At 32.4% G+C, this 18,479-nt stretch overlaps 2 protein-coding genes across 2 annotated transcripts; both read left to right on the top strand.

Annotated features, from left to right (window-relative positions):
• The first annotated feature begins 2,290 nt into the window (after positions 1 to 2,290).
• On the top strand, positions 2,291 to 5,806 carry LOC146139249 (apoptosis regulator R11-like). The gene is made up of 3 exons (XM_083392004.1): positions 2,291 to 2,596; positions 3,238 to 3,517; positions 4,403 to 5,806. The coding sequence occupies exons 1-3, from the start codon at positions 2,394 to 2,396 to the stop codon at positions 4,553 to 4,555; spliced, it is 636 nt and encodes a 211-aa protein (XP_083248130.1). The 5' UTR covers positions 2,291 to 2,393; the 3' UTR covers positions 4,556 to 5,806.
• A 1,920-nt stretch (positions 5,807 to 7,726) lies between these two features.
• On the top strand, positions 7,727 to 17,816 carry LOC146139248 (lysosomal protective protein-like). The gene is made up of 11 exons (XM_083392197.1): positions 7,727 to 7,955; positions 11,193 to 11,301; positions 12,034 to 12,168; positions 12,431 to 12,592; positions 13,040 to 13,222; positions 13,453 to 13,617; positions 14,632 to 14,765; positions 15,265 to 15,340; positions 15,491 to 15,583; positions 16,103 to 16,201; positions 17,549 to 17,816. The coding sequence occupies exons 1-11, from the start codon at positions 7,756 to 7,758 to the stop codon at positions 17,630 to 17,632; spliced, it is 1,440 nt and encodes a 479-aa protein (XP_083248323.1). The 5' UTR covers positions 7,727 to 7,755; the 3' UTR covers positions 17,633 to 17,816.
• The last annotated feature ends 663 nt before the right edge of the window (positions 17,817 to 18,479 follow it).

Raw genomic sequence — 18,479 nt, 5'->3', positions numbered from 1 at the left:
ATACGTTTCAGTTTGATTGCACCTGTTTTGTAGCCTAAACAAATCCCAGGCAACGTATTACAAAATAACTCAATTAAACGCACGTCTCTTCAAAACAATAACAAAATTCCATGTCAAGTTATTGATAAAAAAATTAAACGTTCAACTGTTAAAATTGGTAAACTTGGTCAATTATGAGCAATAACGGGTGACTAATGTAGCATTATAACAACTCTACAACTAAAGAGTAACAAAACTCAACATCTTGCAAGCAAAATGTTTTATGTGCAAAATTAAGATACATAACTCGACCTAAAAATCTTAAATGAAAACACCTACTTTTTTTGTAACGAATTGAATCAAGTCATTTAGAATAGCACCTTAACTTAAGTACACTCAAGTAAACTAATTGACTTACGTCAGTATAACACTGGAATGCTATTGTTGTACCTTTTTCTGAATAGTTATACGCTTAATTGGTAAAACGGCCAAAACGGCACAATTCAAGCCAAACTTAATTGCCATATTCACAAATAGAACATTTGGTGTTTACTTGACTTTTTTTTAATTAAAACGATTTTAACGAATTGATTTAACTCATCTTTAGGCTTCATGGTGGAATTCACATCAAATCAGATTTTTGTAAATAAATAATACAAGCAACGAAAAACAGTAAAATCTGAAAATGAATGACGTCACATGACTACCTACCCATTTCCACAAACTGTATGTATGAATATTTTTAATACGTATTAAGTGATTTTATTCCAAATCTTAATTATATTTCGTGTATTTCGTAGCGCATTTTGATAAAAACGTTCAAGTCCTAGGCCTCAAAATGGCGTCAATACTATGCTGAACTAAGCAAAACTTAGTCTCATTAGACTTACATACATACATTTTCTAGTAAATTGTTATTTCAGATGAAATCAAATATCATTTTGGTATCGAAGCAGCGCCAAGTCGCCCATGATGCTTTACAATCGGGTAGTGAATCCGAATTGTTTTTACCGGACATTCCTATTTATAAGAAGAGCTACAGTTAGTTGATTTGAAATCGCCCTTTTCACATGCGATACATATTGACTGGTCAAGATCTATCTGTCCTAAAAACATATACTTTCCCAAAACGTGAAAAACAAAATAAAGCGTTTGTTACAGTAATAGAAATATTACTCTTGTCCTAAGTATTCTATGGTGCTATGGCAGAAACGACGAACGACAAACTAAAACAAACAAAACATAATAGTAATAGTAAAATGTTGGTCTAAAATCGTAGGTAGTTTGATAGTTTGATTTTGTCGTAGGGTTAACTTGTATGTTTATTTATGTCCACATGTATTGTTTTGAACTCCACTCTCATGCTCAAGTGTTAGCATGATGTTATGCGATACTGGGCGCTGGTCTAGAATCGGGTTAGCGTTTTGGGTTAGGTTATATTATTAAATAATAAATATAATAATACTTGACCCATCCTCACCCAAACGCTAACTCAAATATTGTGCGTTGATTTAATAACTGTGGTAGGATATTAGACCAGGGCCGGATACTGATTTGTTTACGTTTTAGAAACATTGTTAACGTTTTAGAAACATTGAATAATGTTTAGAAAACATGTCACGTTAGGTGTTAACAAATATGTTAGGTAAACGTAAAAAAGGTTTTGTGTTTGCAGTTAAATTTATACGTCATTTAATTTCGTTTTCTTTAAAAAATGCTGAAGCGCTGCTCTGTTAAACTGTTTAATACATAAAAACGCGTTCATGTTATTTAGTCCTTGGTTTACTGTGATTTTCAATTAAACATCTATAGGTTTTGACCAAAGATTTAAACTTGGAAGAAGTGTAAAACAAGGATATTAAGTATCAAAATACTTACCTTAAACCAAACATTGTGTGTGATTAATGAAATTCTAATACATTAAAAATACTCGTTTGTTATAAGTATTTAAGTAAGGTGATCTTAATGTACTTACCAGAAAATACAAGCGCAATGCGAAGCTAGGTACCTCGACTAACTGATTATTAACATGAAGGTTGTAAAGCATTTATTTTAAAATAAAAGTCCCTGTTAAGTCATTTGTAAAATAACTGAAGTCTAAGTCTAGTACTTTGCTCAAAAAAGTATTTCAATTGAAGTATTTTTGTCCAAAAGGCTTGAGTCAAGTCAAGTTAATCTGTCTAAATGACTCAAGTCAAGTCATTTAAAAAAATTAACAGTGCACTCAAGGCAATTTGATGACTTACAACATACTACAACAGTGTTATACATAGAGATAACTTTTGCATATATATTTATTTTTAGAGGGAAAATTACCTTTGACCAACTTTGTAAATATAATATTTGTAAAATATAATATATATCAATGCGACAATGAGGCCAGACGATTAAAAAACACAACCCACCTAAAAAACATGGTAGTTAGAAACAGAAGAGTAGTGGAACACTTTATCCTGTACAAAGTTGGCGATGTAGCTGACTTGTCTTCCATTCAGAAATCAGAAGCACAGTTTTCCCCTTCCAACATAGCTGAGATATGTCAGGCCCTTCGGATTGCAACAGACGCTTACGAAAAACGGTACAAAGAAACTTTTCCTGACCTTCCTGAGCAAATTAGGTTTGTGTTTGTTGTTTTTGAAAAATGTCACCATACAAATTGCTTAAAATTTAAGCTAAGGTAATTCTGCTTTAACAACAGTGCAAAATAACTTAAATATTTAGGGTTAATTGGCTGAAAGATTTTTGAGAAATATATCCACATGTTTGAAGTATTATCAAGTTATATCAAAAAGTGTTGGTAAAAGTAGCATTGTGTTTCACCATTCCAAAATGTGGATTTTCATGTTTTTAAAATAAAAAGTAAAACTGTAATAAAGCTCAAAATTAAACCATCGTATTTGAATTGCTTTGATTCTGTAAAGGTCTACGACTGGAGAAAACATTTAAGATATGTTTGTTCCAAATTGTACAAATGTTCTAGCTTTTAAGACATAAATAAAATTTTAATTGAAGAAAGTAATACTACATCTTAAAAGTTAAATTTTGAGTTATGGGTTAAAAGATTGTTTCATCTATATCCATTGTACACCGACAAGTGTTTTTTGTGTTTGTCTTTAGCCCTGTATTTTCCGGTTTTAGGCCATTGTTTAATATATATACAGGTTGTTTTTTCACAAAAAATAAAAAGGCCACAGGAAAATTATTTAAGTTAAACAATTTACCTCAATTTTCCAATGAATGCCCTATATTTCTCGAAAGGTCTGCAAACATCGCCGGAGAAGACATCCAAGATATGTTCAGCAAGGTTTCTCGCGATCTTTTTGGCTTGCCGCCTGGCAGGACTTTAAAGCACACAACCGATGAATTTCTAACCACCATTAAATGGGGCCACCTGATTGGTCTGTTCGTGTTTGCCGGGATGCTGGCCTGCCGAGCGTGCGAACTTCATTGCCTAAACCAGGTCGACGCCATTATAACGTGGATGACGAATTTCCTTGATGAAGACCTAGCTTGGTGGCTTGAAAAACAAGGCGGTTGGGTAGGTGGTGAAATATACATGTTTTTTTGTGGAGTATACCTGAGACATGATACAGCTATTTGTTGTGCTTTTTGTTGATATAGTTGTCAGTTGTCACCATAGGTCACTGATATATGCATGTATAAAATACCGGACTTAAACAGGAAATCATAACCATGCAAGCATTTTAAATTTAAGTTATGTTTATTATGTCGTTATCTGGAAATGTACATAAATTTGAATCTAAACATGCCTTATTCATAATAAATGTTATCTATATTGAGGCTAACTCTCAAGCATATCTGTGTTACCAATGCGAAAAAGTAGTCTTTGATGAGATTGGAATTTATAACCTTAGCAAAACAACAAAGCCCTGTTGTCTGCTGCATCGTGTTTCTTTGTATTAGTAGCTTAGTATGCAACCGGCAATGCCATTAACAAAATTTTGTTATTATAAATCTTTGGTGCACTTTTTAAAAAAAGTGAATTTTGAAAAGGCTTATCATATAAAATAAGAATTACAGCATCTATATTAAACTTTAAATCCTGTTCATAAGTAGAGGTAACATTGTTTTAACATGATAAAACTCAAGCTACAGTACCTTGTTGAATCCTATTCAAAACTTTCACACATTCTTTTACAGGCTATAATCCATCCTACCTTTACCTTCCATTCAATATGTTCATGCCTTATATATGAGACCTGTTTTGCCTTTTCAAATTTTACAAAATAACATACAATTTATTTTGAACATTACCTTGTTAAATCTTATTTAAAACCTTCATACAGTTAAACCCTCGGTATACTTTATAAAGTTTATAGGCTTTAACCAACTCAACCGTTTACCTTGAATATTCACCTATTGTGTTCATGCCTTATTTATTACAACCCATTTTGTGTCACAGGAAAACCTAATAGAGTGGTCAAATCAAATCCACCAAGGACCTTCAACCGAATCCGAAGATACGTCCCAGAGCCCAGGCATGCGTTCCGTTATGCAAATCGGAGTGTTGGCCGCTTGTATAGGTTTGGGCGCCGCACTTATGATAAGAAAGTAACCCTGGTCAGTGTGCAACTGGAAAATACTGAAATCGTCGTCTGTCGGGAAGCTTGTACTGACTACAAACCTCATTTCAATTGGAGATGTCCAATAATGTCGGATCGGAGCCTATACCCAATATGTCAAGTGGTCGTATTGATACTTGTCAATACTAGGGCGCTATCAGTGCCGATCCAATACCAAAATTATATTGGAAATTTAGCCATCACATTTGCGTTCTAATGCAACCTTATTTCCTTAAAAGATTAATTTTTTTAAAGACAATAGGGTAATAACTGTCGGACACTGAACTAAATTTTCGCCTAACACCCTGAAAAAAAAACTTTGAACGTTGCAATCTCATCTCTGACGTAATTTGGCATCGGATTGTACGGATTTGCTTTTAGCCTAAACTTTCGCGTATCGGTATCAAAATAAAATGGAAAGTACAGGACATCCCTACTCCAATGTAGAACAGTAATTGCGGGGGAACTTTACTAGGTGTACATTACACTTCTAATAATTGAATTCGACCAAAAATCCTGTTAGCCTTGTTTAAAATGTGGGACATTGCTTTTTACCCTTTTAAAAAACGGCCATGTTATGGCCTAAAATGATTAGCCCAAAGTTCGCACACAGTACACATAAATGCCTTTAGTTTTTTTGAAATTGGGACAACGCTTTTTCTGTGACCCTTGTTTTAAGGCGCCTTTGTACTTCAAATTCGTACAAGATCCGTCAGCAATTGTGCCCATTTGCAAATATGTCTTCATCGAAATTTGCCTATCTTGCTATTGTACTTCACGTATTTTCTAACCCTTTTTTATCTCTAATTTATATTTTGTCTCGCCGTCTTTTCTTTTCCCGTAAGCTTTCCCTTCGTTGCCTTGCTCGTTTCAGCTTGTAAGTTTTTGCATAAACCGTCGATATGATCTGTACGGTGTAGTAATGCAACTATTGCGTTTCCCCAGACTTTTTGTGTTAACAGACTTCTATTACCGTCAAAGAATTGTTGTAAATTATCCAAGACCTGTCACCCAACAAACCGTCCATACATTGTGTTCAAATGCTTTCTTTTTAAGTCAATATGGACTTTTACTATTTGTAACCTATAGTAACCCTAAAATTTAATGTCGCAACTTTGTATAAAGGCATTTTAACATAAAAAAGCGCACCGTTGGTCTTTCTAACCCATTGCTCTTTCATGCTGTACAGATGTACAGAGCTATCGTATCTGCACGTGTATCACTGTAATAGACTTAAGTGTGACATATAACGGGTGGCTGTCTATTAAAACTCATTCAAAGTATGACAGAGCTACTTAAAAGCAAACCTTCACTCGTCGGTAGGTTCAACGTATTGCTACTCAGCCTTTTTTAAACGGACTCTTTGATCAGTACTAGCTTTATGGAGGCGCAAGTGTGTTTGATACTTCCCTCTTTTAGTTTCATTTTCCTCAATTCAATAGTAAAATTGGGGGCACCTTAACTGTTACGAATAAAAAATAGACCAAAGCTGCAATGCTGCCACTAAACACACTAAATTATCCAATTGGGCATAAAAAAATACCGTATGTCAAGACGATGTGCTATTGAAACGTTATATCAGTGTTTCTCAACCTTTTTCCGACGCGACCCAAATATTAGGCGTAAATATAACAGCGAAGATTTGACGACCCAATTATCATAACTAAACTTTTCCGAAGTAAACACAATATAAGACAAATAGCATAAACTAATTCGAATTTAATTTTAATGCGTCATCATGTCTTTGTATTCCTGCCGCAGTTTTCTTAATTATCAGAGAAACCTTCCCCACAACCAATTTCAACAATCTAACCATGCAAACTAGTGCAGTCGACGACCCAACCAAATCAAACGGTTTCCCAATCTTAAGTCTCGACACATAGGTTGAGAAACAGTGCATTAAGTTAAAAAAGTACGTTACAAGAGGATATATCTCTAAGCGGGTGTCTGCAGTAAAAACCGCATTGGATCGCACAAGCGTAACGGTAAAGTCAAGCTTTAATATCACCTATTTACTTATTTGGGAATAGATATCTAACAGATATTGTCATATTATGTTATTTTAAATAATTTGACAGGCAACGCGTTTAAAACCTGTGCAAAGAAGGCAGGAAATCAGTTAATCCGTGTCTTGTTTCCTGCAATTGAACCAATTTCAATAGATCGGCCGCAACTTACTACACTTCCAGTGCAAGCGAACCAAGGCATTTCCTTCAGTAACAAGTTTCTTGGATCATAAATCTCTGTAAGATGTAAGTTGGTTGACAGGAGAGCGCAACACAAAAGTTTTTATGAAAGCTGCGATCGAAATGTCCAACTGCAAAAGGTTTCCTGCTAATTTTCACTTTCAGTCAGTTAGGAATGCCAGAAGAGTAAAGTGTCACAGTAAAATTAGATAGATAAAACAAAAACAAAGGCCTATATTAACTAGGTTGTGTTTAGCCAGGAGGTTCTATATTAAACATCACACTATTTTTCATTTGATCGTTTTTCGCAGTATAAATATAGTCGACTAAAATACAGTATTTTTATGTTGTCATACTCCATAAAGGAATGGCCGAATGGGTATACTGATAGAGGTTTACTAAACTGTATCTACGGTAAAAATGAATAAAGACTTAGCCTAATTGGAACGTTAGCTTTGATACTCATTTTATACGTTCTAGGAAACCGTCGAGAGTTATTATTTAAAAAATAATAAACAATATAAAATAAAAAACAAATTAGATAAAAATTGTAGGCTACTCCTTATCCTTTCAAATATAAATTAAAAAAAAAACATTAAATGTACTTTGGAACACTATATACGGATCTGTTCATGAGTTTAATGGTGAAAACAACGGCCCAAATAGACGTAAAAAGCGACATGCTTTATTGTTTAAACGTTTCGGCAAATGCTCGTGCCATCATCAGTGATATGAAGGCCACATCAGTTACACTCGTTTGTATACGCTTTAGTCGCACAAAGGAATGATAAAAAGGTGCGAAACACGCGTCGCAAAAACGATAGACGCACACCTCCAGGTGCCTTACACCTCGCTTCTGCGTTTAATCTATCGTTTTTGCGACGCTTGTTTCGCATTGCGTCATCATTTGATTTATTAGGGCGACCTCAATTTTTTATTGAAATAACTTACATCACTAACTTTATTTCAAGAAAGGGCTTAATTTTGCAATTAAGAAATCCAGTAAAATGTCTGCGGTTTTGTCTTTTGTGTGTCTGGGTATTCTGGTCTTGGCTTCTTTGGCACAAGGACGAATATTCGACTTTAATCAAGACTGGAGGTCGGAGAACGACAGGGTCACAGACCTCCCAGAACTGCACCAAACCTTCTCCTTCGGCATGTTTTCTGGCTACCTTCAAGCCTCCAGCTCAAAGTGGCTACACTACTGGTATGTGAAGTGGAGCGTTATGATTTAACCACGGCCAGGCGCGGGTCCAGGATTTTTGTTTGGGGGGCCATGGAAAAAACAATCAGATATTTATGTCGTCAAAAAGTTACGTCAGAACGTCAGTTCATAACCCACAGTGTTAAAGAAGAAGTAACCTTAAGAAAACCGCACAGTTCGTTTATTTGTGAAAGTTTAAGGTTCGAGAAGTGATACTTGTAATACAAATGCTACACAAAAAATATATGGGCTATATGCTGCCGATTTGCGCAGAGCGTAAAGTGCAAACCACCTTTAAACCGTTTAAATTACTTAAACTTTCATTTCTGAAGGTGCGATGAGACGCATGACGTCTTTGGGCTGAACGAATTTTATCCATAAGGACATAGAAAAAAAAACATTCAGATTTTTGCATTTACGTATGGTTAAAATCGACAAAAAATACAGTTTTGGTGAGGGGCATGGCTGTAAAGGGTAGGAATTTTCGCAATATACACGGATATTAAATTAACTGTGCTTCTACATGATTTGTAATCAAGGGCAATATATGCTACGTTAAAGCAGGGGTCGGCAACCTTTTTTGCACTGGGGACCGGTTTAAAACTAAAATTTTGTCGCGGACCGGCCTTAAAAGCATCAAATGTTCAAGAAAGTAAATTTGTTACAAACTGCGGGCGGCATAGGCAAACAATTTAATTTAACCCAACCAGCGGCTCATTTAAATAAAACTTTTAGGCCTTGTTTTTTCTTAAATTACACTTGTATACCATTATTACCAATTCCTATATTCTTACCAGCTTGTCAAAATAAGGATATTTAAAGAATTCTTTCAAAAGAAGTCACATTTTTGTATAACATATAATAATGTATGATCCCATTTTTGACCAGGTCCTACGCGACACTTTCCATAGTTAGCCTACTAATATAAACACGAAAAAAAAATAATGGCAATATGAAAAAGTACGAACTACAGACCGGCACCTGAAAAGTATGGGATACGTACATGGCTTGCCAGAATGGCTTTTTTGGCAACAAAAATCTTTTTTTTTTAACGTGGTAGATGTCAGAAAAATCATAAGGCTTTATGGCCTAATTTTTCGGGTCATTTTTATAGTCTAAAACTATAGAGCAGTGGTTCCCAAACTTTTTTCGCTCGCGGCACACTAAAAATATGTTAAACATTTCGCGGCACACTTTTAACAGAACAACAATTGAGTCATTTTACAATCGCCCTGAAAAACTATATGTAAATGTCTCAACGTGATTAATTTGTAATGGGTATAGCGCGTATTCAAGTCTAAAATGCTTGCGCGTGTGCCTATTGTATAACAAATACTCTATTTTCCGAAATTACAAAAAGTTTCGCGGCACACTTGACAATTTCTCGAGGAACACTAGTGTGCTGCGGCACACAGTTTGGGAATCACTGCTATAGAGGCTAAAACTAATTATTATACATGCGTTTTGTCGAAACCTTTTCTGCCTAAATATCAAAATAATAAATTATTACATTATGGGACATAGTTTATAAACATTGTTTGCATGAAATTTTATTGCACTTTATAAGGTGAGCACGCTTAAAATTAAAACACATGATATTTTAGCCCATTTTTCGATATATTGTAAGTACTAGAAGTTAGATTTTGTAATAGAAATATGCATTATAGATGTTGTGAACGTGCTACAACGAAGGTAAATGTGTTTTAAATATAAAAATTCATTTCACTATTTTTGACTTTTTACCACGTTTTTACGCATAGTTCGTGTTTAAACAAAATTTTAATCTGACAACCCTGCTACGGGCGGTAACCAACTCCTCGCGGACCGGCGTTTTCCGACCACTGCGTTAAAGGATATTTTGGTAAAAATGTGGGGAATTAGTAGCGTGGGGAATTAATATCTTTGCGTCACATTAATTTTGCTGGCTTAGTTATGACGGCCTTTAAAATCGAGTCGGACAGCCTTAAATCGAAATATTTCGGGTTATGGGTCAAGGATTAGGCAGCCTACCTATACCCGATACTCGACATTTTATTCCGTTACCGATACCCGATATTTTGGACAAAAAGTATCGCGATCTGATCCTATATCAAATTCCACCAAAACTATTCCATAAACAAAGTAAAATAGATAAAACTGAAATGTTCAAAGCTAATTTTTCAGGTTATTACGACAAAATTCGCCATTGTGTAAAGAAGTTTATTTACTTCGAGTCGTCAACTTCTATTTTTTGATAAATCTACGTTTAAAATAAAAAACATTCTGCATAAAATCGCAAATCATGACTGACATTCCGACTTTAAATTGCTATCGGATAGGCACCGATAGCAACACATTAGAATCAGACCAGTACTACAACCAGGGGCGCCCGCAGAAAATTTTCCAGGGGGGGGCATCAGGAGCGTAACCAATCAGGAGCGTAACCAGAAAATCAAAAAGGGGGGTCCTGAATTTTCGACTTAGGGACTTCCCCTATTTTTCGTCTGACGTTAATGAATGATGACGTCATAAAAAAAACAGTATGGCGTCATAAAATGGTGATTGCAAGACGTGATAAAAAACTAATTAGAAACAGCCAAATTTATAGTCTAATTTTGCAGAAAATTGTTTTGTAGAGGTTTATGAGTTCACGCAGTGCAACAAGCCATAGTTTGAACACCTTTGGGCTTAAATAAAATATGGCACTCTTGGGCTAAGTATAATTCTCTAAAAATGATAATAAGATACTAAAAAGGAAAAAATGCATTTGTATGGTATTTGCAAAACATAGCCTAACTCCTATTAAAAATCCCTCAATTTGTGTGCTACTGTTTTTTATTTTTTTATTTGTCAATTTAGGTAAATTTAAAATATAGTTGTTGAAGCTTTTATGCAAAGTTATGTATTCCAAGTAGCCATATGTTTTTATGATATTCTATATAAAATAAATTGGGAAAAGGTCTGTATAGTTGTCTGTTTATATTCCTAATATCTTGTTAATAATAATAAAGGCATACATTTTGGATTATATTCAAAAAAAATTTTAAAACATACTTGGTTTATCTATAAAACGTTTTCTATTTTTTATTTTGCGTTTTAAACAAATCATTTTAAACGTAAAAAAATCAATATCAATAAGTTTTATTAAATAGGACAAATTAGTTAAACAGACGTTCAGTTATTGTAAAAATGCATATTGTATTACATAACCAACTGAATAAAATTCAAATTATCAAATTAAATATTTCTACAATGTTCTAGGTACAACGAATGCGTTGACCCAACGTCTGATGTACTTATTGTTTGGTTTAATGGGGGACCAGGCTGCAGCTCTTTGGATGGTTTGTTCACTGAACATGGACCATTTAAAGTAAAAATATTTAATTTTGATTGTTTTAATGGTTTACTTACTTACTTACTGTGTAGCATTGAAACGAAAATTATTAATTTTAGTCTTTAATTGATTTATTTGCTTAACTTGGACCATTGAAAGTAAATTATTTAATTTTTTTTAATGGTTCAATTACTTAACGTGTAGCATTTAAATTAAAATTATGTAACTTTAGTCCTAAGTACTTAACATGGACCATTGGAAGAAAATATTTCTAGTCTTTAGATAATTTATACGCTTAACCTGAACCAATTAAACCAAAATTCATTTTTATTTTAATTTTAGCATTGAAGTAACAAAACAATAATTTATTTCATTAGTTTTGCTTTTTAAACCTAAATATTGTTTTCTTTCAGTAGAAATTTTGAATTGTGCTTTCTCAGTTGCACCGAACAATTCAAAAATTTTACAATAATTTTTTAAGGAATTGGTAGTTTCACATTTTGCTTTTCAAACCTTTAAATCGAAACTATTAAAAATTTTTGTAGCTTTAATTTATGTTTTTTTAATTTTAGTACACAACAATTTTATTTTTACTTTATTCATTTCTTCTAAACGTCTTTCTTTGTAAATTTCTAATAATAATTTTCAAAATAGAAAATAATTAAAAAATAGTAATATGGAATCCCATATAATACTGATGAAGTTTTAAAAAATGCCACTAGTTTTAAATTCATATTTTTTTTAAATGCTGTAATATTTTTTTTTCAGTTTGATAGTTTTGGAAACTTGGTTGAAAACCATTATTCCTGGAACAAACTCGGTCATACTCTTTACATTGAATCTCCAGTTGGTGTTGGATTTTCTTATGCTTCGGATTATGATGGCCCATTAAATGATGACACGGTATTATTCCCAAAATTGCACTTAACCAACCAGTGAAAATTCATAGTTAGGCTTTTATATTTTAATGTACATGTTCACCGACTGTTTGGCTGTTGCGAAACTTTCTATCAAAATTTTTTTTTAAGCAAATGTCTTAATAATATTATCATTTTTGCATTTCCTAGCACTATTTTTAAGGTAAAAATGCATTCAACTATTTGTCATAAAAAAAGAACCAAATTGAGAGATTTTTAATTTTAGATATATTTTTATGTTTCTTTAGACTGCCCACGATAATTTGCAAGCCTTGAAGGATTTCTTTCTCAAGTTTCCGTCTCGTAAAGATTCCAAGTTATACATAAGCGGTGAAAGTTATGCCGGAGTTTATGTGCCGATGCTACTGAGGGAAATATTTCGCGATGGAACTTATAAGGACAATGTTAAAGTAAGAGTAGATAAACCAAATTTAAGAAACTGTTATAACACGGTTAAATCATGATTTCCATTTTTAATTGAATAAAATAATCCACTGTTTAACTTATTCGCCTAAGGAAAATTGTCATGCTGTAACTTTTTCATCTGGAGTATTTTAAAGTAAGTCTCTTTACAAAAAAAGTTTAATCCATAAAATTGTTGATACACAACTAAATCGGATTTCCTATGTTTTTAATAAAAATGAGTAAGTACTAATTCTACTGACAGATAGATTATAGATATTTAGCATACTTTTGATAAAACAAACATGTAAGAGAATGTTAAAGAAACGTTTTTTATATTCTAAGAGAAGAGTTAAGTTTAAAATACTTTAACATACATTATTATATATGATTTTGGATTTATTTGTTTCTTAAAATCTGAAAATACTTAATACAACACTTTGAGTTAATTTCAGGGTGCCATGATTGGAAATGGGCTGTTGAACATTGGAATAAATGATGAATCTTTGGTGTATTTCGCCTACTATCATGGTATATTCGGCCCACATTTGTTCAAGGAGATAGTAAAATATTGCTGTAATGGTGTTGTAGACAACTGTAATTTCAACAGCATACCGAGTGTAAACTGTATTTTGAAGGTAAGATCTGCTTAATTGTACTATAGTCGCATCTGAAGAATAACGCTTAAAAATCCTAAACAATATCGGAAGTACAAAAATAGTCATATCATAGCAATTCATAATCCTTAACTTTCATCCACAGTTGCCCACACCATACTGCTAACAATTGTCTAAAAATAATATATCAAAAAAAAATTGAAATACTTTGCCAAATAAAAACATTTTTTATCCTAAATCCCATTTTATAGCTTTCACGGGCACAACATATTGTTGCAAACAATGGTCTTAATATCTACAATCTCTATGCTGACTGTTATTCTGAAGCACAAGGTTCAATGGCAAGATCACTTGAAGGAGTGCATTTTACAGCAATGGAAGAACGTTCTTACGATGAAGTTCTTGAAATGGAAAAGGTGGTCAATATTGTTTTATATCTATACAGTATTTAGTGGTTTTTATAGTTCTTTAAACAAAAGCCAACTCTCTAAACTAACACCATAGTATACCTGGCATCTTGTAAAAAGCATTTTAAAGGTTTTTGGTTATCTATGGTGACAGTATTTACTGGGTGATTTTAAAAATTATAGGAATAGTTATCTTTTAATACCTGATATCAAAATGGTATGTATTATTCTAAATTTTTATAGAGCTGCAATTTTTTTTCGGTCATTGTCTAGTAGTTTTATCAAAAAAAATTGTTTGTATGTGCTAGAGTTCCTTTTAAACAAACTTTAAAACCTATTGAGCCCTTCTCAGAGGTAAAGACTGCAAATTGAAAGAAACACTGTAGAACTGAACTTAGTTTTCACAAAACTGTAAGAGCAAAGTAGCTTATAATTTAAACCGGGGGTCACTAAAATTTTTATTAAGGTTTAAATAGCTGTAAGGCATAACGATGGTAGACCTGATAACTGTAAAAATTCAAAAAAGCGTGTTGGATATAATTCGTTTGTTAAAAGCACTTGGTTTTATCGTTAAACGCAAAAATAATAATATTATCAACAAAATTGTAGCGAGATTTAAGAAATTAGCGAACAGTTTAAATTTTATCAAAATTTTCTTGGAATTGTACATGACAACATTTCCAACACATACTTTATTTGTATTAGGAAAATATGTTGTGCAGGCCAGTAGAATTTAACTGTGAGCCTTGATATGGCCTGTGGGGTGTAGCTTGGTGACACCTAATCTAAACTAAGCTCAATTAGACTTTTATTTGGCTAGAGTAACCATAAAGAGGTATTTATATGCCGCACTTTGTTATATAGATTAAAATAAGTTCAAAAACTAATTGTGTGTGCTTAAACACACTGAAAGAATTGTTTATACTTTTTACAATGTCTAAACTCTAAGCAATAAAAGTTCAATTTAAACATTTCATGAACTACTCATGAATTTAACTAATATAAATTTATTTTTTTACTCAGGCTTCCCTTTTATATGATGAGCAGTTAAATTTGGTTCCACCGTGTTCAAATGCAACTTTTATTACCAACTATCTGAACAGAAGAGATGTCCAGCATGCCATACATGTAGAAGAAAGAGACTGGCAAATATGCAAGTAGGGAAAGCAGCATCAGTTAAATAAATCGGGATACTAAAGTTTGATAATTGAAGTAATGACCTAAAGCTTTAGCAAAGTTTCATACAACGACACTAAGGTTCATGAAATAGTCAACAAAGTTATTGAACTATTAAAACTGTAGTAATTTTAAATCTATTTATTAACTAAATTATCATGAAATTTTTGGGAAGGAAATTTTTTTCCTCTTTGATAATAGTAGCAATGTCATAAAGATTTAAATATTTTAGGATTTTGCAAACTCCTATGTAATTTTGGTCTCATTTATCCCTCAATACTAAAATAATAGCTGATTGAACTACTAAAACTGCAGTATTTTAAATATATTCTTCATAACTAAAAAAAAATCCTCATGAAGTTTTTAGGAAGAAAATTCCCCTGATTTTAGAAGCAGGAGTTGTTTTATCCTGTGCAATTTACCTCCTGTGAATAATGTCAGTTCTGTTTGTTTACATTTAATCCTTATTTTATTTTGCAGTAGAAGCATTTTGAACAAGTATAAAAGAAACTATCCTGACATGTCGGATACCATAAAGAACATAATGCAGGATCATGTAAAGATAAAAACTTAATATATCTAAATATATATATATATATATATATGATATATAAATCATTTTGTGCGATGTTTAGTTTTTTTTTAACATTTTACTAACATAATGGATTTGCACACATAGAAAAATGTATTTAAAAACTTTTAACAGTATGACGTTCAACTTCTATTTTACTTTGGCGACACTGATATGGCCTGTAACCACTTGGGAGGTGAATGGTTTTTGGATCAACTTGGATACGAGGTATAACTATTATGTTGAAATAAGATTTGAGTGTTAAAAATATTAAAAAACTGACATTTAAGTAGTGAAATTTGATTGTAGAAATAACAAAAAATGAGCCAATTAAATTCTGTAAAATTCATTGTTTGGTCAATTTATTACATTAAAATAAGATTTGACGTTTGAAAGTATTAAAAACTTGACATTGAGTAGTCCATATTCGATTGTAGCAATAACAAAAAAAATGATATATTAAATTCTGCAAAATTATTTGTTGACATTTGTTTGATTATCTATTTCTTTTATTCTAGAAGTGGATTTTGAGAAAGAGTATAAACAAATATGTTAAAACTTCTTGTATAAGGGTAAACAATTTTCCTTGTGAGAGTTTGCTTTAAAGTTAAACTATGTACAAAAAATGTCACAATAACATCAACCAAAAATATTTATCAGCCTTCGTCATACTGTCTATTCATTGTCATGTCTGTACTTGTTTTAAACAGCTTTCCAAAGTTCCTAACACCTTCATACTTAATTAAGATTGTCATGCCTAGAAGAAAATGGACGGTGAACACAATGGGAGTCCAAGTTGCGGGTTATTTCAAACAATTTGACAGAATTACTTTTGCAACAGTAAAGGTAATCAATAGCCAAACAAAAATATCTGCTAGGCATTAAACATTTTGCACCACACAGCAAAGCAATTGCCTGGGCATAGAAGGTTATGTGAAGGATTTAAACAAAGGCAAAACTAAAAAAAATATAATATTTTCTATGTTGTGGTACCAGTGTTGTAATGACTTATATCTAGGGCGAATATTTTTTGACCTAAAAAATAAGAAACTTTGACCTGCAAAAATGGAAATTTTGACAAATTTGGACCTAAAAATAATTTCTTTTGACAATTTTTTGACCTGTTAGAAATACATTGATTTAAATAACCTAGGTGTCGTTATTTATGCGTTTTTTATACCGTATATTGCTCTAATAAAGATAAAATACGGTTAAAATGACTATGAACATAAATCAAAACTAATTTTTTTTGATAAAATTGAACGATAAATTTCAAAACAACTGAACGACCAATTTAAAAAAGCTGACCATAGTTTTTTTTAATTTTTAGACGATTTATGCGCATTTTTATTCGATTTTTACTTGAAAAATTTTTGACAAATTTTGAAATATTTGACAAATTGAAGTCAAAAAATACTCGCCCTACTTATATCAAAAATTTGACTTGAGTATGTTAAAGTCATTGTTTTAATAATTCACTTGGCAGAAGCTAATTTAAAAAACGACTTTTAAAATAGTTTTGGGGTATAAACTTATTTTTTTGGTGTAACAGAGTTAGTTTGCTATCTATTTTTTTTGGCGCCTGCTAAATTAAGTTATAAGTGAGCATCAACCTTTTTAGTTTAAAATATTTCATTTTGATGCTAGGTAGGACTTGGGACTTGTTGTTTTTTTGGTAAAAATTACTTGGCCTTAATATATTTTGCAAATAACTTGACTGAGACTTGCACCATTTCAAAATTACTTGTTTAGTGCACTATATCGTAGCATGTATTCTAATGGTAAGATTACAACAGCAAAGGTCATACTTCAAGAATATTCCAACTTCGCATATATAGGTTAGGCTTTAAGGCTCTCAACTTATTTGAAATAAGAAAAATGATTTTTTTATGATAGTTTTAAGCAAGAATGTCCAACTTGCGGCCCGCCTGATATTTACGTACGGCCCACCACTAATTTTCACTTTCAGTAGCCTTTATTAAAAAGTAGCCCTTTATGTTTATAAGTTAAGTTGTTTAATGACGTAACTTATGACGTCATGCCTTCAATTTGAGAGGTTTTGCGGCCTATTAAAATTTTTAAAGTGGCAATGCGGCCCATTCTGCTAAAAGGTTGGACATCCCTGGTTTAAAGCATGCAGAGAACGTTATTTATACGTTTAATATGTTGTAATCATATTTAACTTATTTCTAGGGCGCTGGTCACATGGTTCCTGCCGATAAGCCACAGGAAGCTTTCGAAATGATACAACGGTTTATGGCCGATGAACCTCTCTGAATAAAGCTGTTACCTTATCTTCTGTTATATCAAAGAAAGCTCGTTTTTATTGGTGTGATCACTGATTAACGTTTTGCTTTCATTTCAAATTCAACTGTACACTTGTATTCTGGAATGTGTTTTCTACTTAACACTTTCTGCATTATTTTCCGGCCTATTTTGATGTCATGTGTCCAAACGAATTGAAAAATGTTTTTGGGAGTTTGTTGATAAGTGAGTAGTATCCATGAAACAGATCTAAAATTTTTTTTTTACCCCTAAAATTTTTTGGGGGCCTTGCGTGGACCACAGTAGGGGAAAAAATCAAAAAATGACGTCACAATACAAATAAACTTCATAAATCTGCTGATTTTGGTCCAAAAATGTGAAAGTGAAATGGAGTCTAAATACATTCAGTGCAAATCCGTTTTATTATTAATTAAACTGTTTCCTTTGAGAAAATGGTAACTTTTGTAATATACACTAATATTTCAATTAGATCTTCATGGACCCCCTAAAACTACTTCACGGACCCCCAAGGGGTCCATGGACCCCAGTTTAAGAACCCCTGAATTAGGGTATTTTATCCAAGGCCAGGCTGGAATAACGTATAAGTCTCAGAAAGGTTTATACAAACTTTGCCAAATGGTAGAAACAGATTAATTTTAATTTGCCTTCAAAGACTGAAAATTAGAGAATATTGCAAACCAATTAAAACAATAGAAAAAATATCACAAATTTTCAACACAAGTTCTATGAAATTTTATCTAATTTAATAGTCTTGAATGGTAGAACATATAACATATGCCTTATGTACAGCTGTAATCTACCTTGTTAGAAGACTTGCTTCTAACTGTAGACGCTTGGT

The sequence above is a fragment of the Ascidiella aspersa genome, chromosome 6 (genome assembly GCF_963924565.1).
Source record: "Ascidiella aspersa chromosome 6, kaAscAspe10.2, whole genome shotgun sequence".
In the NCBI taxonomy this organism is placed as follows: Eukaryota; Metazoa; Chordata; class Ascidiacea; order Phlebobranchia; family Ascidiidae; genus Ascidiella; species Ascidiella aspersa.
The sequence above is the reverse complement of the archived record's forward strand: the minus strand, read 5'-3'. Positions and strand labels throughout refer to the sequence as shown.

What these genes read in the sequence shown, in the direction of transcription:
- LOC146139249 (XM_083392004.1), top strand. Translation starts at nt 2,394, where the DNA reads ATGGTAGTTAGAAACAGAAGAGTAGTGGAACACTTTATCCTGTACAAA. An exon ending in GACCTTCCTGAGCAAATTAG is followed by an intron (nt 2,597 to 3,237) that starts GTTTGTGTTTGT and finishes ATTTCTCGAAAG; the next exon opens with GTCTGCAAACATCGCCGGAG. An exon ending in TTGAAAAACAAGGCGGTTGG is followed by an intron (nt 3,518 to 4,402) that starts GTAGGTGGTGAA and finishes TTTGTGTCACAG; the next exon opens with GAAAACCTAATAGAGTGGTC.
- LOC146139248 (XM_083392197.1), top strand. Translation starts at nt 7,756, where the DNA reads ATGTCTGCGGTTTTGTCTTTTGTGTGTCTGGGTATTCTGGTCTTGGCT. An exon ending in GCCCATTAAATGATGACACG is followed by an intron (nt 12,169 to 12,430) that starts GTATTATTCCCA and finishes ATGTTTCTTTAG; the next exon opens with ACTGCCCACGATAATTTGCA. An exon ending in AGAGACTGGCAAATATGCAA is followed by an intron (nt 14,766 to 15,264) that starts GTAGGGAAAGCA and finishes TTTATTTTGCAG; the next exon opens with TAGAAGCATTTTGAACAAGT.